At 45.6% G+C, this 24,256-nt stretch overlaps 2 protein-coding genes across 2 annotated transcripts in view; both read left to right on the top strand.

The window, feature by feature from the left end:
- Positions 1 to 711: 711 nt before the first annotated feature.
- Positions 712 to 13,319, top strand: Snrpc (small nuclear ribonucleoprotein polypeptide C). Its single transcript, XM_059282245.1, has 6 exons — positions 712 to 820; positions 1,107 to 1,149; positions 3,421 to 3,529; positions 5,741 to 5,830; positions 8,685 to 8,789; positions 13,076 to 13,319. Exons 1-6 carry the CDS (start codon positions 813 to 815, stop codon positions 13,198 to 13,200), a joined length of 480 nt encoding a protein of 159 aa, XP_059138228.1. The 5' UTR covers positions 712 to 812; the 3' UTR covers positions 13,201 to 13,319.
- A 7,335-nt stretch (positions 13,320 to 20,654) lies between these two features.
- Positions 20,655 to 24,256, top strand: part of Bltp3a (bridge-like lipid transfer protein family member 3A) — a 48,655-nt gene continuing 45,053 nt past the window's right edge. The window contains exon 1 of the mRNA XM_059281447.1: positions 20,655 to 20,849. Within this exon, the coding sequence (XP_059137430.1) occupies positions 20,806 to 20,849 (44 nt within the window). The 5' untranslated portion in view covers positions 20,655 to 20,805. The remainder of the gene's footprint in view (positions 20,850 to 24,256) is intronic.

Genomic DNA, 24,256 nt, shown 5'->3' on the forward strand with positions numbered 1-24,256 from the left:
GTTCTGGAACTCACTCTACATCAGGCTGGCCTCGAACTCACAGAGATCCTCCTGCCTCTGCCTCCCGAGTGCTGGGATTAAAGGCTTTAGCCACCATGGTTGCAGTGAGACAGTTTTAAAATTGGAGACTCTAGGCCAGGGCAGACAGATCTCTGAGTTCGAGGCCAGCCTGGTCTACAGAGTGAGTTCCAGGACGGCAAAGGCTACACAGGGAAACCGTGTCTCGAAAAAGGGGTTCTGGAAATAGAACTCGGGTCCTCTGGAAGAGTAGTTAGTGCTCTTAACTAACTTGAGCCATCTTTTCAGCAAGGGATGGTAATAAAAAGCAGGTCACATTTGGCTTTATTGCTTGGAAAAATTTAATAATTGTTTCAGTGGTAGTCTAATAAGTTTTCTCCGTCTTCTTTGAAGTTAAGCTCCCTTCTTCCTGCTTCATTTTCCCAAGCGTAAGACTTTGATCACTATCCACTGATTTGATCTATTTCATCTACCTGCTTTGGTTCTGCTGTTTTCCCAGCACTTACAGCAGAGCAAGGAACATACTAGAGAATCTGCTTTTTGGAACCTTTTGTTGAAAGAATGAAATAATGCACTTCCGCGAGCGAACAACCAATCACGAGTAAGTGAGCGCGGATTGACCCTCATAGGCACTCATAGCACACTCCCTGGCTGTCCTCGGCAAAGCAAAGATCCGTAGCGGAAGTTCCCTCACCCCCCCCGCCCCCCCCCCGTCCTAAGGCCGTGTCGGCGCGGGCTGTGTGCGTCATTTCCCGGCGGCGCGGAACCGGGTAGCCAACGGCCTGCGGAGCAACATGCCTAAGTGAGTGTGGGCCTGAGGTCTGGCGGAGTTGGGGTGGTCAGTCGGGTCTTCGTGAAGGCGGCGGCCCCGGGTTCCTGTTCTTGGTGCTTCCAGGGGAAGGCGAGCGTCTTGGTGAGATGCCGGGTGGGAAACGAGGCGCTCTTGCCACCCTTCCAGAGTGGGCCCGGCCCCTCCCCACAGCCCCGGATTCTGTCAGAACGCTTTGTTTGACGCCTTAGAATCTGAGTTTGAGGTTTTTTGTTTGTTTGGACATCTGCTAAGTATTGTCATATTCTTGTCTTTTCAGGTTTTATTGTGACTACTGTGATACGTATCTGACCCATGATTCTGTAAGTGGCGCGTCTTTTCATAATCTTGTATGCAAAATATGATTAAAAAAAAAAACTTATTTAGGTCCAGGTACGTGCTTTACAGCCTGCTGGAAATTTTACTACAACTGTTCACAGAAAGTAATTGGGGCCGGGGGTGGTGGTGCCCTTGGGAGGCAGAGGTAGGCCGATCTCGGGTGAGTTCGAGGCCAGCCTGGTCTAGTGTGAGTTCCAGGACGGCCAGAGCTACACATAGAAACCTTGTCTTGAAAAATAAAACAAAATAAGAAAGTAATTGGGAAGCGTCTTTTTTCTTTTTAACATCCTTCCAGTGATGGTCCTTGTAATTTGAAGATATTTGCAGAACGATAAAGGTTTAACAGGCTTGAGGATGAAAATATTTGCATGTGCAGAAGCTACATTTGCCTGTAATCTCAGTACTTGAGAGGCTAAATCAGGAAGAAGGTTAATTCCAGGTTAGTCTAGGATACATATTGAGGCCTTGTCAAAATAACTTTCCCCTAGGCCGGGCAGTGGTGGCGTACAGCTTTAATCCCAGCACTCCGGAGGCAGAGCCAGGCGGATCTCTGAGTTTGAGGCCAGCCTGGGCTACCAAGTGAGTTCCAGGAAAGGCGCAAAGCTACACAGAGAAACCCTGTCTCGAAAAACAAAAAACAAAAAAACAAAACAAAAAAACCTTTCCCCAAAACCTAGGAGTGTGCTCCTACAACACAAATATTTGATTATATCATATTATTCAAAAGTTTTATTAAAATGGAAAGAAATGTCTTAATTTATAGAATTACAGCTCCATTCTCTGCTTCTGTGGGAACTCTTAACTATTCATCAGCAGGGATAATAAGTGTAAGAACCTAATGAAATGTAGTTCAGTGTAGACTGCTGTTTAGCATTCACAAGGCCTTGGGAAAAATAAAAACAGCAAGAAAGCTAGGTGTGTTTAGTGGCTCATGCCTGTTTTCCAGCATTTGAGAGCCTGAGATGAGTGTTGTGGTGAATTTATGGCTACAATGGGAGACCCTATCTCGAAAAGCCAAACCCAAACAAACCCTTTAGCAACAACAAAATTGGGTGTTTATAGTTTGTTTGAATGAAAATTATTCCTTTATTTTTGGACAGGGTCTTATTATATAGCCCTGACTGGCCTAGAACATTTTATGTAGACCAGACTATCCAGCTTGAATGCTGGAATTGAAGGCATGCATCACTACAACCACCTTAAAGTACTGTATTCTCATAACTGTGGTGGTATTGTGTTCCCCAAAATATTGTGCTCCCTGACAAACTTATTTGGGGAGAACGCAACAGCCACTAGATACAGAGGCTAGAAAATGGTAGCACTCATGCCTTTAATCCTAGCGTTCCAGAGGCAGAAATCCCTCTGGATCTCTGTGAGTTCAAGGCCACATTGGAAACAGCCAGGCATAGTGACTCACGCCTTTAATCCCAGGAAAAGAGCCTCTAATCCAGGGAGTGATGGCAGAAAGCAAAAAGATATATAAGGCGTGAAGACCAGAAACGAGAAGCATTTGGCTGGTTAAGCTTTTAGGCTTCTAGCAACAGTTCAGCTGAGATCCATTTGGATAAGGACTCAGAAGCTTCCAGTCTGAGGAAACAGGACCAGCTGAGGAACTGGTGAGGTGAGGTAGCTGTGGCTTGTTCTGCTTCTCTGGTCTTCTAGCATTCACCCCAATACCTGGCCTCAGGTTTGATTTTATTAATAAGACTCTTTAAGATTCCTGCTACACATAACAATGTTGCTTAAGTGTATTGAAGCTACTATTTCCTGTGGAGAAACTCAGGGCATTAAGATAGCACTATGGTTCAGACCAGGGGCACGTACACTTCTTCTAAAGTAGCAGATTGTATTTTAGATTTGTAAATATGGAGTCTTTATAATATCCAAGTCTGTTATATAGAGAGAAGCCTTAGACAGTAAGTAAGTGAATACTGTATTTGTTGGGGCTGATGTGTAGCCCAGTGCTAGAGCAACTGGCTAGAATGCAGAAGCTCTGAGTTCCATTCCTAGTTTGGAGTGGAGGGAGGCAAGGAGGAAAGGGTCTGTGTCTGTGTTCCAGTTCTCAAAAGCAGGTGTTTGACTCACAGGCCACAGTGTGCTAGGTAATAAGTCTAGTAACGATGTACACTGCAGGGCAGTGTTTGTAAAAGGTACTTTAACATCTTAGCCAGGCCACCCATGCAGAGCCAAAGCTTTTCAGCTTTTTCGTTTCAGAATTTTGTTTCTGTTTCTGACATGACCTTTTTGTTTTACAGCCATCTGTGAGAAAGACACACTGCAGTGGTCGGAAACACAAAGAGAATGTGAAAGACTACTACCAGAAATGGATGGAAGAGCAGGCCCAGAGCCTGATTGACAAAACAAGTATGTCTCAGTCTCTGTCCCAATGTAGTAGAATGGTCCCATTCTTTTTTTAATCTCGTCTATTTGTTTTCCACAGTAGCAACTTGCTCTGTATGATACACAGGGCTATTTGCTTGTGTTGAATGAGTGGAGTGGAAGGTCACTTGTTTCCCAGGAATCCCAGGAATATAGGAACACATTAATATTAATCATCGAGATAATGCATTAGAGAACAGTTGTGTGCAGTCTGGTTAGACTGGGAGGTGGGGTAGCGAAGATAGAGTTGCCTAGGATTTTCCTGTTAATGGCAACAAGATTTTGTAGCATATTTATGTGAACCTGTCTTTGCAAAATTGCAATCCACAATTTTTTCTTTTAAAAGATGTATTTATTTTTATGTGAGTTGGGAGTTTCACCTGTGTATGTCTATGTGAGGGTGTCAGGTCCCCTGGAACTGGAGTTACAGACAATTGTGAGCTGCCATGTGGGTGATGGGAATTAAACCTGGGCTCTCTGGAAGAGCAGACAATGCTCTTAACTGCTGAGCCATCATCTCTTCAGTCCCTGCAACCGACAGTTTTTCCATAATAATTGGAAAATGTAGAAGTGGGTTTGAGAGACTTTATTTTGGCTTTCCTATTTGTAGCTCTGGAGGAAAGTAGAGATGGGTGGTGGTGGCAGCAGCGCACGCCTTTAATCCCAGCGCTTGAGAGGCAGAGGCCGGCCTGGTCTATAAATAAAGCTCCATTATAGTCAGGGTTGCACAGAGAAACCCTGTCTGGGAAAACAAAACAAGAAGAAGAAGAAGAAGAAGAGGAAGAGGAGGAAGAGGAAGAGGAAGAAGAAGAAGAAGAAGAAGAAGAAGAAGAAGAAGAAGAAGAAGAAGAAGAAAAGTAGTAGTCAAAAGAAACCTTAACTGTTGTGAAAAAACAGTCTGTATGTGTTCTGGACCACTGTTTATCTGCCATATTCTTTTTGTTCATTAGGAACCTTCTGTGTTTTGGGTCCAAGACTGCGCTTTTTCTTTCTTTCTTTTTTTTTTTTTTGTTTCTTTCGAGACAGGGTTTCTCTGTGTAGCTTTGCGCCTCTCCTGGAACTCGCTTTGGAGACCAGGCTGGCCTCGAACTCATAGAGATCCGCCTGCCTCTGCCTCCCAAGTGCTGGGATTAAAGGCGTGCGCCACCACTGCCCGGCCATAGCTTTTTCAAAAAATTCCCTTAGTGTCATATGGCACAGGTGGGCCTCCAGCTTGCTGGGGGTGGTGGAGGATGAATTTAAATTCTGGATCCTCTGTCTCAGATTCTCAAGTCCCTGGATTACACATGTTTTGTTTAGGTAGTTGTTTTTGTTTTTCCCTTTGTATGTGTGGGTGTCTGCCCACGCATGCACATGTGGAAGTCAGAAAGGGTGTAGAGGCATTTTTTTTTCCTGGTTTTTGGAGACATGATTTCTCTGTGTAGTCCTAGCTGTCTTGGAACTCACTCTGTAGACCAGGCTGGCTTTACAGAGCTCCGCCTGCCTCTGCCTCCTGAGTGCTGGGAATAAAGGCATGCGCCATCACCGCCTGGAAAATTTCCATTTTCTTTTGTTTTCCCTTTTGTCTCATGTACTCCAGGGGAAAAAGTTTAAAAAAAAAGAAAAAACTAAAAATAAAAAAGTTGATTGTGGTAGGCTTCTGTTAAGATGATAATCTCCTTTAGTGCAGTGTCTTGACTCCAAATATTTATTTCTTCCTCATCCGGTTCAGTGCATTTGTTTCAGTAGAAGTAAGCAAGGAAAGTATATTGTGTTTACTCAGGATGTGGGAGGAGACATGTTTTAAAGCCTGGCCTTTGTGTATGGATTGTATATTTTTAAATAAAACTAATGACTTGAATTAGTTATAAACTAAATTTTTAAATGTAAAGACTAGTCTCCTTATGTTGCCTAAGTTGGTCTCCTGTGCTCACGTCCTCCACCAGCATGCCTTGAATGCTGGCCTCATAAGTGTGCACCAACTCGCCTGGTGACAGTTATCTTAGCCGTAGAAGTGAAGAGCACCTCATCAGTAAGTCAGTCCATTGCAGTGGTAGCAGTTGAGTGTCTCCGTGGTTTTCAAACTGTAGTGCCACCCGTAGGGACTCTAGAATACTCTAGCGGGAAGTAAAGATTCCAGAGGAAGAAGGCGGTTATTTTAGTAAGCAGGTTGCTGCATTCCTAACACATCATTTTTGTTTTCTTGCTTATTTTAAGCGGCTGCATTTCAACAAGGAAAGATACCTCCAGCTCCATTCTCTGCTCCTCCTCCTGCAGGGGCCATGATCCCACCTCCCCCCAGTCTCCGTAAGTTTGAAACTCAGTTAAAGTGTGCAGCTGCTCAGATTATCCTTTGATTATTAGCTTGCCACATAGTAGGCTTCCAAATACTGTTGACTAGGTAGTTGACTAAATGGAATTAGCTTTAGCAGTGTAGTTTCCTCTGTGTGAGTGTGAAAGTGCCTGTGTTTACGTGGAGACTAGAGGCTGACCGTGGAGTCATCCACCTTGTGGTGTTGGTGTTTTATTGTGTGTGTATGCTGTGGCATGTATGTGGAGTCAGAGGAAACTTGGAGGACTGAGTCCTTGCTTGCTGCTTTGTGGATGGCGAGATAGAGCTCAGTTTGTCAGGCCTGGCAGCAAGTGACTTAGCCATTGAGCCATCATCCTGGCCTTTAGTTTTCGAGACAGTTTCTCTCTGGGATCTAGGGCTTTATAATTAGGCAGGTAGTCTGGCCAGTGAGCCCCAAGGATCCAGTTGTCTTCGCTTCCCCAGTGCCTGGATTACAGCTGCACACACCCTGCCTGACTTTACATGGGAACTGAACTTGAACTCAGTTCCTTCTTTTTTTTTTTTCCATTTTCTGAGACAGGGTTTCTCTGTGTAGCCCTGGCCATCCTGGAACTCTCTTCTCTATACCAGGCTGGCCTCAAACTCAGAGATCCACCTGCCTCCCGAGTGCTGGGATTAAAGGTGTGTGCCACTACACCAGGCTGGCAGTGTGTTAATATGTAGCACAGGCTGTTATGAAACTCAGTAGTCTTTCTAGCCCCAGCCGCCCAAGCACCAGTATAATCACAGTGCCTGCCTCAGGGTTAACTTTCAGTTGTAATGTTTCTGTGACTCCCCAGGTCTGGAGATCTCAAAAGGAATAGATATTACTGAACAAATTAAATTTTTTTTTTTTTTGGTTTTCGAGACAGGGTTTCTCTGTGTATTTTTTGCGCCTTTCCTGGAACTTGCTTTGGAGACCGGGCTGGCCTCGAACTCACAGAGATCCACCTGCCTCTGCCTCCCAAGTGCTGGGATTAAAGGCGAGTGCTGGGATTAAAGGCGTGCACCACCACTGCCCGGCAAATTAAATTCTTTATTGGTATGAGCACAATACCAGAAGACCTAAGTAGCTGATAAACTCAGTCTTTTCCCAATTTCTAACTTACCTATGTATTCAGATTTTTCTTCTGGCCACCCTGCCAGACTTATTAATTATGAAAGCTTGGCCTTAGCTTAGGCTTGCCGCAGTTGCTCTTAAAACTTAAATTAACTCATTTCTCTTAATCTGTTTTCTGTCACATACCACCCATTCTGCTTCCTCCATGTCTCCTTTGCATCCCCCCCCACACCTAGATTCCTCCTCCTTTGTTTCTGCCCAGATGTCCTGCCTATACCTCCTGCATAACTATTGGCTGTTCAGCTTCTTACACCAGTCACAGCAATACACCTTCACACAATGTACAAATATCCCACAACATACCTAACCCCATGAAAGGTAAGAATTGGGTAGTTGACAGTGGAGTGGATCATGAGCCTGTGTTTTCTGGGAAGGCTTGCTGTTCATGTAGTGGACAGGAGGATCTCTAGCACATTGTCCTTTTGCTCCCCTGGAAGGTTCAGACTGGACTTGGACTGAGAGACTAAACATCTTGTATATTATGGGTGTGAACAAAGAACTGGGTTGCTTAGAGGAGTTGCCCACGGATGGCCTGTCAGACCCTCTGGGTGCTTGTGCAGCTTCCAGGTCACTGAAGCCTCCAGATTTTTCCTCCTTTTTTTCCCCTAGCTTTGAGTCTAGTCTGCATCTTTTTACATAGTGAGTCCCTATCTCAAAACAAACAACAACAACAAACGCATTTTGTAAAATTTCTTAACATTTTATTTTATGTGTATGTTTGCCTACATGTATGTAAGTGTACTGTGTGTGTGCCTAGTGTCAGAAGAGACCGGAAGATGGCAGTATATCCCCTGGAACTTACTTATGCCAGGCATGTTAGTGCACGCTTTTAATCCCAGCACTCGGGAGGCTGAGACTGGCAGATCTCTTGAGTTTGAGGCCAGCTTGATCTATTTTTTTTTTTTTTTTTTTTTTTTTTTTTTTTTATTTATTACGTATAGTATTCTGCCTGCATGTATGCCTGCACACCAGAAGAGGGCATCAGATCTCATTACAGATGGTTGTGAGCCACCATGTGGGTGCTGGGAATTGAACTCAGGACCTCTGGAAGAGCAGTCAGTGCTCTTAACCTCTGAGCCATCTCTCCAGCCCCCAGCTTGATCTATTGAGTGAGTTCCAGGACAGCCAAGGCTGCACAGAGAAATCCTGTCTCAAAAAAACAAACAAAAAGATCCTCTAGATCTTTAGTTAAAGATGATTGTAAGCTGCTATGTGGGTGCTGGGGCCTCTGGAAGATGAGCCAAGTGCTCTGAGTGATTGTCTAGCCTCTGGGATTTGTTTTTCTTAGAGGTGAATGTCCTGGGGATTGAGCCCAGGGGCCTTGGACAAGCTAAGCACATGCTCTGCCACTGAGCTGCACACTGAGCTCCAGAGCGTTTCAAATGTAGGGGCTCACTGTATTTTTACATTTTTGTCTAGTCAGGCTTGTTACTACTTTTATGTTTTGTTCTGTTATTGGAAACAGGGTCTCTCTGTATAGCCCTGGTTGTTTTGGAACTTGCTTAGTACACCATGTTGGCCTTGAGCTCACAGCTATCCACTGCCTCCTGACTGCTGGGATTTTGTTACTGCTTTTTAATCACAAAGTAAAAGTTATGCCATGTTATATTTGTGTTTCTACTGTTAGAATAAGAAACTATAGGAAGTTTATTATTTAGAGTGTCAGCATGCAAACCTGCTTTAACCACAGCCTCCATTGTCTATTTTAGCGGGTCCTCCTCGCCCTGGCATGATGCCTGCACCCCACATGGGAGGCCCTCCCATGATGCCAATGATGGGCCCTCCTCCTCCTGGGATGATGCCCGTGGGACCTGGTGAGTTGGAATGTGTCACATTTTGGTTGCGGCACAGTGAGTTTTAGTTCTGCATTAAGGGGCATTCTTTGTTAGCTGTAAGTATTGTAACGTTGACTTTGGTCAGCATTTAATGATAAAGACTTGATCTGTCAATAGGATTGAATAGTATTTAATGGCCTTGTGCTATGAAAGCAGGATGAGGCTGCCCCTCTTATCCCTCCCTCCTGTTTTTTTGGTTTGACTTGTGACCACTTGCGATGAGGTCGATGAGCTTGTTGTGTCTTGGGGGCAGAGGAAGGGTGGCTTCTGTTTTGTTTGGTGCAGCGCTGCCTCCTAGTGCAGATACACTCTCAAAGAGTAACTACCTAATCAGGAGACTAGAAACCATTGGCTTAGTAGGTTGTTTTTTTCTGGTTTTGAGACTCCGTTTTGAGTTCTGGCTGTCCTGGAGCTCTCTATGTAGACTAGGTTGGCCTTGAGATCCGCCTGCCTCTGCCTCCCTCTGCTGGGATTGTGCCACCATGCCCAGAGTTCCTTTGTTTATGTTTTTAATTTAGGAAGCATAAAAAAACTTATGAGAACTATTTTATATTTTTGTAGCCAGGGATTGAACTTTGTGCTTTGATGTGCTTACAAGTTCTACCTCTTAGCCACAGCCACAAACCTTCTATTTAGAGTTCTTTTTTTGCCAGAGCCTGGGAGTGCACCCAAGGCCTTGCGGATTGTTAAATATGAAAAGGAATATGTATGTATCCTTGGCTAATTTCAAACTCACATCGATCTGCCTGCTTCTGCCTCCTCAGTGCTCACCTCAGCTGGAATTTCAATTTCCATGAAGTGGTTGGAGACTGCAGTGTAATCTAGTTCCTGGAGTCTTCCTTGCTAGGGAGGGAATTAATGTTTTGGTCATCTAGCCTGGAGCCTTCCAGCTACCTCTGATCCCCCTACCCCCTTTTCTTTTTGTTTTTTTGAGACAATTTCTCCATGTAGCCCTGGCTGTCCTGGAATTCACTCTGTAGACCAGGCTGGCCTGGAACTCACAGAGATCCACCTGCCTCTGCCTCCTGTGTGCTGGGATTAAAAAGTGTGCACCACCACTGCCTCGCAAGTTCTCATTTTACTGGTTTTGGAATAGTTAAATTATCTAATTACAGTATTAAAAATGGCAGGTATAACATGGTTTGAAAATAGATGAGTGGTGCCTCCAACTTAACTGGAGAAACAAGGTGTACAGAGGTGTAAAGTAAAACGGCTTTCTGGCCAGGAGTGTAGCTGTGGGCCTGTGTAGATGTTAGTTAGAGGGTGTAGAATATAGAGAACAGATTTACTGCCTTAGGAACTCAAAACATAACCAGGTGATTTAATATTTCTGAGACAGTCTCACTGTGTAAACTAGGCTGCCTAGAACTCGTGGAGATCTACTTGCCTCTGCCTCTGAAATGCTGGAATTAAAGACACATGTCGCCAAGTGGTGGTGGCGCACTCCTTTAATCCCAGCACTCGGGAGGCAGGATCTCTGAGTTCGAGGTCAGCCTGGTCTACAGAGCGAGTTCCAGATCAGGGACCAAAACTACACAGAGTAACCCTGTCTCAACCTCCCCGCCCCCCCAAAAAAGACGTGCCACTGTGACCTGCTTGTTCTCTAAATTAGTGTCACAAAATTACATACTTAGTTTAAAGAGTTGGGAATTGGGAATGAGTGAGCCATTGAAAGAGATCTACCTGGGCATGGTGGCACATGCCTGTAATCCTTCTTGAGTGATCCTAATTACTGGAGAATTTTTTTAGGCACTGTAGGCATTGTAGCAGGCCCTATTTAAAACACACAAACAAAACAATAAAAAACAAATGATGGGGAAAGGGAAAGAAGGTTTCCAGGGGCTGGCTCTCATGGTGTGTACATGTTGAAGCTGGGTCTAAAGACATAGATGGCTATCACACCCATCTTACTACCCTATATGTGTCCCCAGACTTTATAGTAAAGTTAAAGATGAAAGGAGCCTATGATTTCTGTATGAAATCACATTATTGGCAAATCTGAATTCATTCCACTGTGGATAGCAAAGAGAACAAATGCTCAGGTGCCCAGTGTGTAATGTTTTATCTGGAGCAGTTTCTTGTAGACACACATACACAGATTGCCAAGTGTGAGTGTGCTCGTGGACCTCAGAGAACGTGCTGCCATTGACACTGGTCCTTACAGCTTCTGTCCCTATTGTCATTTCTCACATTATCTGTGAGTGTGTGTGTCTGTGTGCACACGCACACCCGTGCTGAAGTGCTTGTTTTATCAATCGCCTTCCTATGGTGGGGGAAAGGATATGTTGACTTTTGAAAAATAGTTTATTCTTGTAACCCAGGATGGCCTTGAACTCAGAAACCCTCTGTCTCTTCAAAGTGCTGGCATTACAGGCTTGTACCCTCATCCAACTTTGAATATGGTTATATCTTGAGCCATTTGTTTGTTTGTTTATTTATTTTATTGAATGGCCAGCATTCATTTATTTGTTTGTTTGTTTATTTATTTATTTTAGTGAATGGCCAGTGTTGTGAACTGGCTCCATCTTCCTGGGAAGCTTTTTTTTTTTTTTTTAAAGATTCATTTATTTATTATGTATACAGCATGTATGACTGCAGGTCAGAAGAGGGTACCAGATCTCATTACAGGTGGTTGTGAGCCACCATGTGGTTGCTGGGAATTGAACTCAGGACCTCTGGAAGAGTAGTCAGTACTCTTAACCTCTGAGCCATTTCTCCAGCCCCCTCTTGAGCCATTTATAACACAAGCTTTAATCAAAATTAGTTACTTAAACAATTACAGGATCCATTTGTAATTTCAGTGGACCCTGCCCCCAACTTACTATTTTATTTCTCTTTTTGAGATAAAGGCTCAGTGTATAACCCTGGCTGGCCTGGAGCTTAAGTAACCAGGCTGGCCTCAAACTTGCTCATCTTGCCTTTGCCACCCAAGTGCTGGCAACAGGCAAGTGCCACTATGCTTGCAGAATTCGATATTTATAAAGAATTTATACAGGAGCTGGAGAGATGGCTCAGTGGTTTAGAGCACTGGCTGCTCTTCTAGAAGACCAGGGTTCAATTCCCAGCACCCACATGGCAGCTCCAAACTGTCTGTAACTCCAGTTCAAGGGGATCCAACACCCTCACACCAATGCACATAAAATAAAGTTAAATTTATAAAAGAATTTATACAGCAGAAAAACTATAGAGAATAATAGCAAAATGAATATTGATGAGCCCACATCCAGATGAGGAGTAGACAGTCACTGAGGCTGCCATGTTGCTTCCCTACCCTCTGCTGCCTGCCTTTTTCTCCCTGGCACACAGACACATACAAAATTGATTAATAGTTTCTAAACTGCATTTGCAAAATGAAATTCTGTGTATTCCATTTGGTATAATTCTTGATGGCCTGCTATTTTTCGTGATTTGGTCTAACTGCAGTTACTATCAGATTTTCAGCCTTGGTCTGATCACCTTCCCATAGTTCCCAGAAGTCACTTAATGGGAAGACTGTCTTCTGTGACTGGACATGGAGGAGATAGCTCCTGTTACATGGTGGAGATAATTGACTAAAAAAGCTGAGCAGGGTAATTGTGGTGGCACATGCCTTTAATCTCAGTGACTTGGGTGGCAGAGGGGTTGAGGCCAGCCTGTTCTACATAGCTAGCTCCAGGACAGCCAGGGCTATATAATAGAGAGACCCTGTTTCAACCAAAAATAATAGCATTAGCAACAAGAGCAAAAAACACAAAAAACGAAACCAAACAAACAAAGTGAGCAAGGCAGAACTAGTGCCCTGTTGCCTTGTGAACAGTGGTCTATTTATAGCCACTGCTGTTACTACATCAGGGTTCCCAGAGCTTTCTGTGATGACTTATCTTAGTTTGATGTCTTAAGTAACTTAAAATTTGATTAATTTGTTGCATTTTTTTCTGTCGTGTGTCTTTTTCTAGTATTTTTCAGGGTCCATGTTTTAGTTTTTTTGTTTTTTTTCTCGACAGTTTCTCTGTGCAGCCCTGACTGTCCTGGGACTTGCTCTGTAGACCAGGCTGGCCTCGAACTCAGAGATCTGTCCTGTCTCTGCCTCCCAAGTGGTGGGATTAAAGGTGTGCACCACCACCACTGCCCAGCTCAATTGAAGGCAGAGGCAGGAGGATCTTTGTGAGTTCGAGGCCAGCCTGGGCTACCAAGTGAGTTCCAGGAAAGGTGCAAAGAAAAGAAATCCCATAGTACTGTCTCATGAATGTCATTTCTCATTCCTCTTCCTTTTGTTTTGTTTACAGCTCCTGGAATGAGGCCACCCATGGGAGGCCACATGCCCATGATGCCCGGGCCTCCAATGATGAGACCTCCTGCTCGGCCCATGATGGTGCCCACTCGGCCTGGCATGACTCGGCCAGACAGATAAGAGCAGAAAGGCTCTTTATCAATTTTGTACTTCTTGTTCTGTTTCACCAGGAGATGACGGTGCTGAGCCTGAGTGTTTTCTAGCTGCATGACAGGAAGGCTTCCCCTTCCAGAGAGAAGTGGGACAAAAAAAAGTGCAGCTTTCACTGACATTGTGAAATGTGGAAATAAAATTGTCAGCTGTTTTAGTTAAAAGTGCGTCCCTTTTCCTTCCCGCCGTGTGCTGCTAGCTTGCTCTCCAGCACGTCCCACATGAGAGTCTTGGCCGTGGTGTGAGTGCTTGCCTGTCCGTTTAGTCAGGTTTCCTCATTCAGGACTTTGGAAACTTCTTTTGGATGCTCAGATAGGACTTTTTTATTTCTTTTTTCTTTTGAAACGGGGTTTCTCTGTGTAGTCCTGGCTGTTCCTGGACTTGCTCTGTAGATCAGGCTGATCTCGAACTAAGAGATCTGCTTGCCTCTGCCTCCCGTGCTGAGATTAAAGGCTTGCACCACCACTGCCCAGCTTTACCTATTTGATTTTTGAGACCTATTTTTCAAGTGGCCCAAGCTGACCTCAGTCAGTGTGTAGTGGAGGATGATGTTGACGTCTCCATGCCTGGCTGAGATAGGATCTTAGAAGCTCAGGCTAGTCTTGATGCTAGGATTATGGGTGTGTACTACCATACCTGGCTTGGACATCAACACGTTTTTTTTTTTTTGTTTTTTTTTTTAAGTTTCATTTCATAGCTAGACGGTGGTGGTGGTGGTGCACGCCTTTAATCCCAGCATTTAGGAGGCAGAGGCAGGTGGATCTCTGAGTTCGAGGCCAGTCTGGTCTACAGCACAAGTTCCAGGACAGCCAAGGGCTATTACACAGACAAACCCTATCTCAAAAACCAAACGTTTGTTTGTTACATTCATTTGTGTATGTATGTGGTGAGTCGTGGAGGTCAGAAGACAACTTGTGAGAATTGGTTCTCTCTACCATCTGACTCCCCAAGATTGAACTCTGATTATTAGCCATGCCTGTAAATTATTCTACCCATTTTAGCCATTTACTCATTTTTCTCAGATCCCCTCCTTAGTCTTTTGCTGTGGTGGTGGTGGGGGCCCAGTGTAGGAAAGGGTCTCATGTAGTCCATGCTGGCCTTGGACTAACTACAGCTAAGGCTGCCCTTGATCCTGTCTACCTCCACCTCCCAGTGCTGGATGACAGGTGTACGCCACCACTTTAGCTTTCTTGCCAGTAAGTGGCTTGATAGCTACAAGGTTTGTAAAATTATGCAGGTTCTTTTTCTGAGTTGATGTAACTTGGTGTATTTAATTCTGAAAAGATTCCGTAGTTAAAACAGTACATATTTCTAGATGTGGTTAATATTGTCAACTTCACAGCATCTGGAATCGGCCTGCGAAAACAACAGGACTTAACTAAGCCAGCACAGCACTGAGACGGTCAGTTTGCTAATTCCCCGCTGTAGGTTTTCTGTACTCTAGACCACTTGATTTGGCATCTGTGCAGAGGTGAATGAATTCCAAGTTCAGGCTGCCTCAACACAGGTCCCAAAATCCAGTTACCAAAAGGGGCACACTGTTCATCGAGACAGTTCTGTAGCTCAGACATCAAAGCACGCCAACTTTGATCCGTCTTCTGAGAGTACAGAACAGGTGTCAGATGCGCTGTTTCCTCTGAAGCTCACATCCATTTCTCAGCCCATGATGTGGAAGAATTTAATTCCCTGCTTCTGTAAAACAGATTTCTGTCTTTGCTGGCTGTCAACTGGAGCTTTCCCTTGTTGCATTTGTTTGTGTTCACGTGGAAGTGGACACATGTGGAAGTCAGGTTGATGTCAGATGTCTTCCTCAATCACTCTTCTTTGTTTACTAAGCAGGATTTCCTGTTGAACCCAGAGCTCAATGATTTGCTTAGGCTAGCTAGCCAGTTTGCATCCGGGATTCTATCTCCGTACTCAGTACAGGGACACAGTCAGCCATTACACACCAGCCCTGCTTTCATGTGGGTGCTGAAGTTCCAAATTCCTGTCATGCTTACAAAGCCACCACTTTATCCATCCAGTCACCTCCCCAGCTCTGGAACTACTTTTTGGTCAGGCCAACCACACTCCTAGACACATGACTGCTTCCACCTTCACAGGCAGCCATGGAGAAATAGCCTGGCCAATATGCAGCTATAGAAGGCATACCATTTCTGTCTCCAGGCTTCAAAAGAGTCCTGCCTGCCTCTGTCGCCTGAAAGCTGGTATTAAAGGCATGCACCACCAAGCCTGGCTTTACATAGTGGGTTGCTTTTTGTTTGTTTGTTTGTTTTTTGTGATATGAAGCTGGGTTTCTCTTTTTTTCTGTGTGGCCCTGGCTGTCCTGGAAGTCTGTATACCAGACTGGCCTCAGACTTAGATCCACCTGCCTCTGCCTCCTGAGTGCTGGGATCGAAGGTGTGCACAACCACACCGGGCTACATAATGGATTTAAAAGAGAAAGAGATGCTGTGTGTACTGGTAGAAAAAGCGAAGACATGCTTGGTTCTGTACCTTGGTTTGTTCATATAAATAACAAGTCATATATATTATATATATGTATATAGTAGCAGATAATTTCTTTAAGTTCATTGTGGCCCTTAAGGAATTGTTTCTTTTTGCCTGTGTATTAGATAAATAACTGATATTAGTAGCTCAGGAAGAGCAAATAGTAGCTGGGGACAGGAATGAGGGGAGAAAAGTTTGTCCCTTTCTAGTATTCTGTATTTTGAGTTATAAAAAATCACCATGCAAACAAAGTATCCTTACCAGACTAATGGTGCTGCTGCTGTGTGAGGGCAGAGAGTGGCCCAAGCCAGCAGTTTGCAGGCATGGTTGTAATCAGGTCACAGGGGTCCCTTTTCAAAATAAAGATTTAAGATTTGTTTTTGCAGAGGGGGTGGGGTGGGGGGTGGAGAGTGGGTAACGCAAGCTGCCCCCCCAACTTGTCTTCTTGCCTACCCTAGCTTCTAAATATAAATCTAGATTTGGGATTAATAGATCTGGGAGTGGGAAATTTGCAGTTTAGAAAAGCTACTAAACATTTTTATTTTTTAATATATTTTTATTTTATGTGCATTGGTGGTGTGCCTGCATGTGTGTCTTGTGAGAGAGTGTCAGAAGGCCTGGAACTGGAGTTACAGACAGTTGTCAGCTGCCAGGTGGGTGCTGGGAAGTGAACCCGGGCAGCCAGTGCTCTTAACTGCTGAGCCATCTCTCCAGCCCCTCTTTTTTTTTTTTTTTTTCTTTTTAAGATAGGGTCTCGTAACCCAGGTTGTCCTAGAACTTGCTATGTAGCTGAGGTTGACCTTGAATTTCTAAGTCCTGTTTCAGCCTTCCATATGCTGATACTGCAGAGTTGCTCCATGTCTGGCTGAGGTTTTGAGCTAGTGATGTACTGTAGAGCCTAGGCTGGCTTGAAACTTGCTGTGTAGCCCAGCCAGCCTGACCTTGAACTCACAGCAGTTCTACCTCAGCCTTATGAGTCCTGGGATTTTTTTTTTTTTTAAAGATTTATTATGTATACAGTGTTCTGTCTGCATATACACCTGCAGGTCAGAAGAGGGCACCAGATCTCTTTATGGATGGTTGTGAGCCACCATGTGGTTGCTGGGAATTGAACTCATGACCTCTGGAAGAACAGCCAGTGCTCTTAACCTCTGAGCCATCTCTCCAGCCCCGAGTCCTGGGATTTTAAGAGTGCACTATCTTGTCAGGCTTTTTTCGTTATTTTTCCAGCCGAGTCTTATCATATACCTCAACTTGCCTTTGAACTCAGGATCCTTCCTCAGCTTCCCAAGCGCTGGGATGAGTCATGAACCACCTTGCCCACTCTCCCTCAGTTTCACATAGATGCAGCAGGTTTCTGGTTTGGCTCTTCCCTCTTGGAGTATGCATAGAAAGCCTGTAGAGCCAGTTAGGTTTTTTTAAATAGCTTCCAGATAAGACTAAGGTTTGCCTTGCTGCCTTTTCCTATGGCCAGTTCCACAGTCACCTCTCCCTACTCTTCCTGTGGATTCTCAGTCCCCTGTGACCCATTGTTCCTTTCCAGGTGCCATTGCATTGTGTGAGGCGCTAGAGGAGGTGAGGTACCTGATACCCATCCTTTCAAAGGGAGGCTTTGTCCAAAGTATGTGTTTTAGTTACGTTTATTTTTAGTTTTCATTTTTTTTTTGTTCTTTTGGAGATAGGGTCTCTACATACGTGGTGTTCTGGAACTGGCTCTGTAGACCAGGCTGACACCTAACTCACAGAAATCTGCCTGCCTCTGTCTCCTTAGCACTAGAATTAAAGCCATGGGCCACCATACCAGGCTGGAATTTTGTCTTGCTTATTTATTTAGATTTTTGAGACAGGGTTTCTCTGTGTAGCCTTGGCTGTCCTGGAACTCACTCTGTAGACCAGGCTGGCCTCTAATTTCTAGAGATTCACCTGCCTCTGCCTCCTGAGTGCTGGGATTAAAGGTGTGCGCCACCACCTCTGACGTAGAATTTTAATTTTTATTTAATTTACTAAAATTTAAAAATTTTTAATTTATGTGTATATGTGTCTGCATGTCTGCTGTGTGTGTGTGTGTGTGTGTGTGTGTGTGTGTGTGTTGGGGGGGCGGTTAGTCTCAGAGGCCAGGAGATGATGTTAGATCTTCTGGAGCTGGATTTCAGGTGGTTGAACTGCCTCACATGTACTAGGAACCAAACTCTAGTCCACTGAAATAGCAGCAAGCCTCCTAACTGCTGAGCCATATATATATATATATATGTATATGTATATATATATACATATATATACATATACATATACATATATATATATATATATATATATATATATATATATATATATTTAGATAAGGTTTCATGTAGTCTGGTCTCAAATTCTGATCCCCAGCTTCATGCTCCTGTGTGCTTTGATTATAGGCATGTGCCACTCTGTTTTGTTTTAGAGACAGGGTCTCCTTTGCTGGCCATGTTGACTTTGGATCGTTGGGTTCAATATCTTTCTTTTTCAGCCTCCTGAGTAGCCAGTACTACAGACTGTACTACTGTGTCTGACTCAAAGTGTCTCCCCTTCCTTCCTTCCTTCCTTCCTTCCTTCCTTCCTTCCTTCCTTCCTTTCCTTTTTAAAGATTTATTTTTATTTATTATGCATACAGTGTTCTGCCAGCATGCAAGCCTACATGCCAGAAGAGGGCACCAGATCTCATTATAGATGGTTGTGAGCCACACATGGTTGCTGGGAATTGAACTCAGGACCTCCAGAAGAGCAGCTAATGTTCTTAGCCTCTGAGCTATCTCTCCAGCCCCCACCCCCTTTCTTTCTTATAAGGAAAATATTTAACTGGGGCTGGCTTACAGGTTCAGAGGTTTAGTTCATTATCATCATGGTGGGAAGCATGGCAGTGCACAGGCAGATATGGTGCTGGGGGAAAAAAAGAGTTCTACATTTGGTTCGGCAGGTAGCAGGAAGAGCAAGCCCAAACTGTTTTTTAATTAAAAACCCATCCTGGAAACACCGCTAGCTAGTCTTGGAATAAAGTTTCGGAAAAACTTATGACAATTGGTGAAAGTTCAATGAATTTTAATTGGAGTGAATAAAACAGTATAGCCAGGTGTGGTATGCACAGCTGTAATCTTGACACTCAGGAGGCAGAGGCAGGAGGATTGCTGCAAATTTGATGCCATCCTGGTCTATCTACAAAGCAAATTCTGGGCCATCTAGGGCTGTATATGGATACCTTGTCTCAAAACATCAAGTCAAGGGGTGTTGGAAAGATGGGTCAGTGGTTAAGAGCACTGGCTGTTCTTCCTGAGGTTCTGAGTTCAATTCCCAGCAACCACATGGTGGCTCACAACCATCTGTAATGAGATCTGGTGTTCTCTTCTGGCCTGCAGGCATACATGCAGGCAGAACACTGTATACATAATAAATAAATAAATCTTTAAAAAAAATCAAGTCAAGAGTAAACTAGAAGGTCAAGAGTAAACTAGAAGGGCTGTGGGGTGGAGCCATCCATAGCTCAGCAGTTAGGGTCTTACCGCTCTGGGCTCAGCAGTTAGGGTCTTACCGCTCTGGAGGACCCCGGTTCAATTCCCAGCACTCACAACTGCTTGTAGGTCCAGTTCCAAAGGATCCTGACAGCTTCTGGCCTCTGCACTTAACTCACATAGGAACACACAGATAAATAAAAACAATACATCTTTAAAAGGGAGGTGTCTGGAGCTGTAGGTCAGTGGTGGAGTCCTTACCTCATTTGCATGAGACACTCAGTTTAATACCCACTACTGCCAACAAAACCTCAACTAACCAACAAAGCAAAACCACACTAAAGAACAATTGAAGACAGTAGCACTCATCTGCATACCTGTTTCTTTCTCCACGGGCAGTTGGAAGCCATTGCTGAGTATGCTGGGGTTTCTCCCCCGCCCCCCTTCATTTGAATCATATATAATACTGGTCAATAGGGAGATTGGGTTTCTCTCTTTCTTTCTTTTTTTTAAAAACTTTATGCAAAGTATGTTGTTTACCTTTGGTGTGGTTGGTTGGAGTCCTGACTTCTCAGCAGTTTGTCAGAATGCTGCATTGGGAAATGCGATCCTTGCACTGAGCCATCGTCCTACATGGAAACAGGATTCAGCCCTTGTCCCAGTTGTATAGCTTTGGTCAGATGGTATCTTAGACTCCTAGATATAGTGGTGACGTGTGGAGCAAGCCTGCTCCACCTGTGTTTAGCAGAGCCCTGAAGGCTCGTCTGACGTTTTACCACAAAGACCTTATGTATTTGATAGATGTTTAATCACTGCAGAGACTTCTTTTCTTGAAACTGGAAGCACTAACGGTCAGATTTCTTGGCACAAAATCACTAGAATAGTTTGTCAGACAGGGTCACTGGAAACATTTCTTATTGTCCTTGCTCTTCGGGGTTTGAGGCGCTTTCCTTTGGTACTGTGGATGGAACTCAGGGCCTTGCACATAGTCCTCAGCGTGAGATTTCAGACTTAGAAGCTGCAAGAACCGTCCAGAGGACACGCGTATTTTTATTTTTTTTGGATTTAGGTCTCTCAATGTAACACTGGCAGTCCTGGAACTCCCTATGTAGACCAGGCTGGCCTCTAACTCACAGATCTGCTTGCTTCTGCCTCCGGGAGTGTTGGGAGGAAAGCCCAGCGCCGCTAGCCAGCTCCGGGCGGAGAGAACCCCGCCCCTCGGCGCGTAGGCCCCTCCCCCTCCCCGTAGTCCCCGCCCCTTGCAGCCTCGCCTTTCGCCTCGTGAGCCTCGGCTACCCGGGCGTCTCATCCCGTGCGCCTGGGCCGCCGCGCGCGTCCCCGCCCCTCGCCGCGCGCTTTCGCCACGGGGAGCCGGGAGGACGGCGTGCGGTCGCGGCTCGTCTCCGCGGGAGGCTGCGGCGCCGCGCGCGGGTGGGTGGGAACGTGGCGGAACTCCGGGCGCCGCGGCGGGGGCGGCAGAGCGCCATGGCGGCCGCTGTGATTACGGCAGCCGGTGCCCGCGCCGCGGCGAGCTGAGGGGGCGCCTCTCCGCCACAGCTGAGGAGGCCACGGCCGCCTGCCCGCCCTCCAGGCGGGCCGCCGCTGCGGCATGGCCGGGATCATTAAGAAGCAGATCTTGAAGCACCTGTCCCGGTGAGAGCTACACCCTGCGTACCCGGGCCCTTCCTTCCCGAAACCCACTCTCTCTCAGGCCGCGCTCGGCCGGACGGCCCCGGTCCGACTGTCGCCGGCCGTTGTCAGCGCTGCGTTCCTCCCCCGCCCCTCCTCCCCTGCGCGGGTCCCCGGGCTCTCTCGTGGCCCAGACCCGCACGGAGCCCAGCCAGGACAGCCGGTTCCTCCCGAGCCCCGCTGCCCAGCCCTCCAGGCCTCTTGCCGCCCCGGGAGCCGCCCGGCCCCCGCTCCATTGCTCGCTCTGCCGCCCGGTGCTGCATAACCCGCGTCCCCTTAGATTTGCAGCGCCGACGCTGGCTTGCTTCTGTGCAGCGAGCTCCTCCTCTTCTGTCTGACCCTGTTGCATCACCCTTGAAAAGATGTTAGCTCTTCACTCGAGGCTCGTCCTCCTTTCGGACCTCCCTCCTTTCTCTTTGCGCTTTCTTCTCATTACACAGACTAATTGGAGAAAGGTCGGCGGAGTTGGGGGTAAAGTTTCAGCAACCTTCCCTTTAAGATGCCATGGAAGTTTTTTGACAGCCAGTGTCCACTTGGGCTTTGTAGCCTTCTGTTAAGCCGTTCTGTGGCTCGGTATTTGGGGCTGGAGGGATTGACTAGCAAGACTACATTCAGCTGTATCTGGAGGACTCCTTCCTGGTCTCTACGTGATGGTGCAACTTGTTCGAACTGGTGGCTGGCTGCAAAAAATTGGGAGCTAGCTTTGCGGTTTGTTTTCTTTCCTTTTTCTAACCTGGGGTCGGTGATGGTTGTTCATTTAGGTGGTCTCAGTACCTCTAGGGATGCAGTTTGACTGCACAGTGGACAGTGGTTTTAAAGAGGGGTGTGTGTGTGTGTGTGTGTGTGTGTGTGTGTGTTGCCAGTCAACACGGAACACCCGGGCTTGTGCTGATGTAGCCTTTCAGTCCTTTCTCCTTGTATCTAGCAAATGGTGTGTGAGACTCTTCCTGACATGGTGTTCCCCTTTTCCCGACTGACATGGCATGTGTGATCTTAGACTCTATCAGCTAGATTGAGACCTGTCTTTTGGTTAGCTGTGTTACACACGCCTGAGCTCAAGGGCTCCTCCTAGAGCCTGAGCCCTTCCTTCCTCGGTGACTTTGACGATCTTCAAACTGAGGATAGCAGTTAGTATATACTGAAAGATTGTTGTAGGCTGCGGTGGGGCACCTGCCTGCAGTCCTGGCGTTTTGGAGGCGGAGGTAGGAGTAGGATTTTGAGGCCAGCCTGGAGAACGCAGAGTTCCAAGCCCACTTGGACTACATGTTGAGCCGGTCTAGAGAAGCTAGTGGGAAGACTACAGTGAGTTGTTGTATGTAAAGACTTACAGCAGAGCCTCACACGTAGTAAGCGCTCAGGAGGACACAGGATGTTTTTATTTTGGGGTCATAACTTGTGTGACAGTTTAGCACCATTCATAGACCTGCCTGGAAAAATTCATATATACTGACAGTTTTAAAAAATGATTGTCATTATTGGGTATGTGTGTGTTGTGGGTGTTTGGGGAGGTGCAGGAATGCCACAGCGTGCATGTGGAAGTTGCAGGACAACTTCGGGGAGTCACTTCTCATTTCACATTCACGTGGATTCTGTGAATCAAACTCAGGTCATCAGACTTGTATGGCAAATGCTTTTACCTGCTGAGCTGTGTTGTTGACCTTTTCTTTCTCTCTTGGTGTCTCTGTCTGTCTTTCTCTTGAGACAGTGCCTCATTTTGTAGCCCAAGGTAGCCTGGAGTGGGTTTCCTGCCTTAGCCTCCAAGTGCTGGAATAATTGACATTTGCCGTTGTAGAAGTTCTTGTGGGAGTTGTGAATGCCTAATGCACGTACCTGAATCTCTCAAAGCATTCTGGAATAAGTGAATAATTCTTAATGTAGTCCAGCCTCTCTTCTCTGCCCTCCCCTCCCCTCCCCTCCCTTTCTCTCCCCTCTTCTTTCTTTTCCTTCTGTCTCTTTCTTTTGAGACAAGGTTTCAGTATGTGTAGTCCAGGCTGTTCTGAAACTTCATATGTACACCAGGCTGACCTCAAACTCATAGAGATCCTCCTGCCTCTGCTTCCCAATTGCTGGGGTTAAAGGCATATGTCACCATGCCTGACTTCAACCCTTCACTTTTGACTGAGGAAGCAAGAAGCCCAGCAAGGATGAGTGACTTGTCCAGAAGATAGAGGGGTGTGGCAGAACCAGCTTCCCAACTCTGGGGCATATTCCCCATAGTACACACACATTCTGTGCACTTTTCCTATAGTGCACATATGTTTCATGCACCTTCTGTGAATATCAATTTTAATGATACATGCTGAAGCCTTTGTGCCCCACCCCCACCCCTCAGGCATGGTGTCATGGAACTCAAGCTGACAACTCACTCTATTCCCTGACACGGTTGGTGAGTCCTAGAAAAAGAAAGCCTTTTTTTTTGCTTTAAATAAAGTAGAAATAGTATGCCGGACATGGAGGGCCAGTTCTGATTTCCTGGGTGTGGGTCTGGGAGGAGGAAGAGGTTACTTAAAGCTGCAACTTCAGGTGCCCCCTGCAGAGGAGTAGGCTGTAGGTCTGGTTGGAAAGGCCAGATTCCCAGGGCCTTTGTTTATTTTGGACTCACTATTTAATCATGTATGCCATGGATGTGTAGTGTATCCACCCCCACAGCAGGGGAGGAGCTGTGGCTCTGTGGCTTGTGGAACCTGATGGGGAAGGACAGCTGGGGAGGTTTGCAGAGTCCTCTGTTAACTGTGGCAGGTGTCTGGCAGGGCCATTTGACTTCAGGGACCGTGTCCTAGAGCAGAGAGGACAGACCAGTGATGAGAAAGTGCATTCTAGTAATTTTATTAATTTCAGCTATTTATTTTAAATGCCTTCTCTATGCTAGATACTGATCTGGGCACTGGAAAGGCAGTGGGGATTAAGTGTCTCAGGAATTTCACCCATGGTTTGGGTGACCATTGTCTACTCCACAGAAATTTAATACACCATTAAATGTTCATTGAAATGGACCCATGAAAAGAGCTTTACTTAGCAATGGGAAGTAATATGATTTCCTTTAAAAATAGTCAGAATTAGCTGTGTGTGGTGGTGCAGTCCTGTAATCCCAGCACTTGGGAGATTGTGGCAGGAAGGTCTTAAATTTGAGGCCAGCCTGGGCCATTTATTGAGACCCTGTTTTATAAATAAATGCTAAAATAGATTTTTCACTAAATTAGGTTATTAGTGGTTTTTGTTTGTTTCCTTTTCTTTTTTCTTTTTTTCTCTCCCCCTCTTCTTGAGAACCCTGCCTGTCTATTTCAGCCTTCGAAGTATTGGTATTATTGGTATAACGGCACTGTGTCTGGATTTTCTTCTTGCCTGATCACCTCAGCTAATGACCTTGGATT

Source organism: Peromyscus eremicus, chromosome 16_21 (genome assembly GCF_949786415.1).
Source record: "Peromyscus eremicus chromosome 16_21, PerEre_H2_v1, whole genome shotgun sequence".
NCBI classification, from domain to species: Eukaryota; Metazoa; Chordata; class Mammalia; order Rodentia; family Cricetidae; genus Peromyscus; species Peromyscus eremicus.

Bases quoted from the DNA above. Each gene is read 5' to 3' on its own strand.
- Snrpc (XM_059282245.1), top strand. The intron at 1,150-3,420 runs GTAAGTGGCGCG...TTTGTTTTACAG, and splicing joins CGTATCTGACCCATGATTCT to CCATCTGTGAGAAAGACACA. The intron at 8,790-13,075 runs GTGAGTTGGAAT...TTTTGTTTACAG, and splicing joins GATGATGCCCGTGGGACCTG to CTCCTGGAATGAGGCCACCC.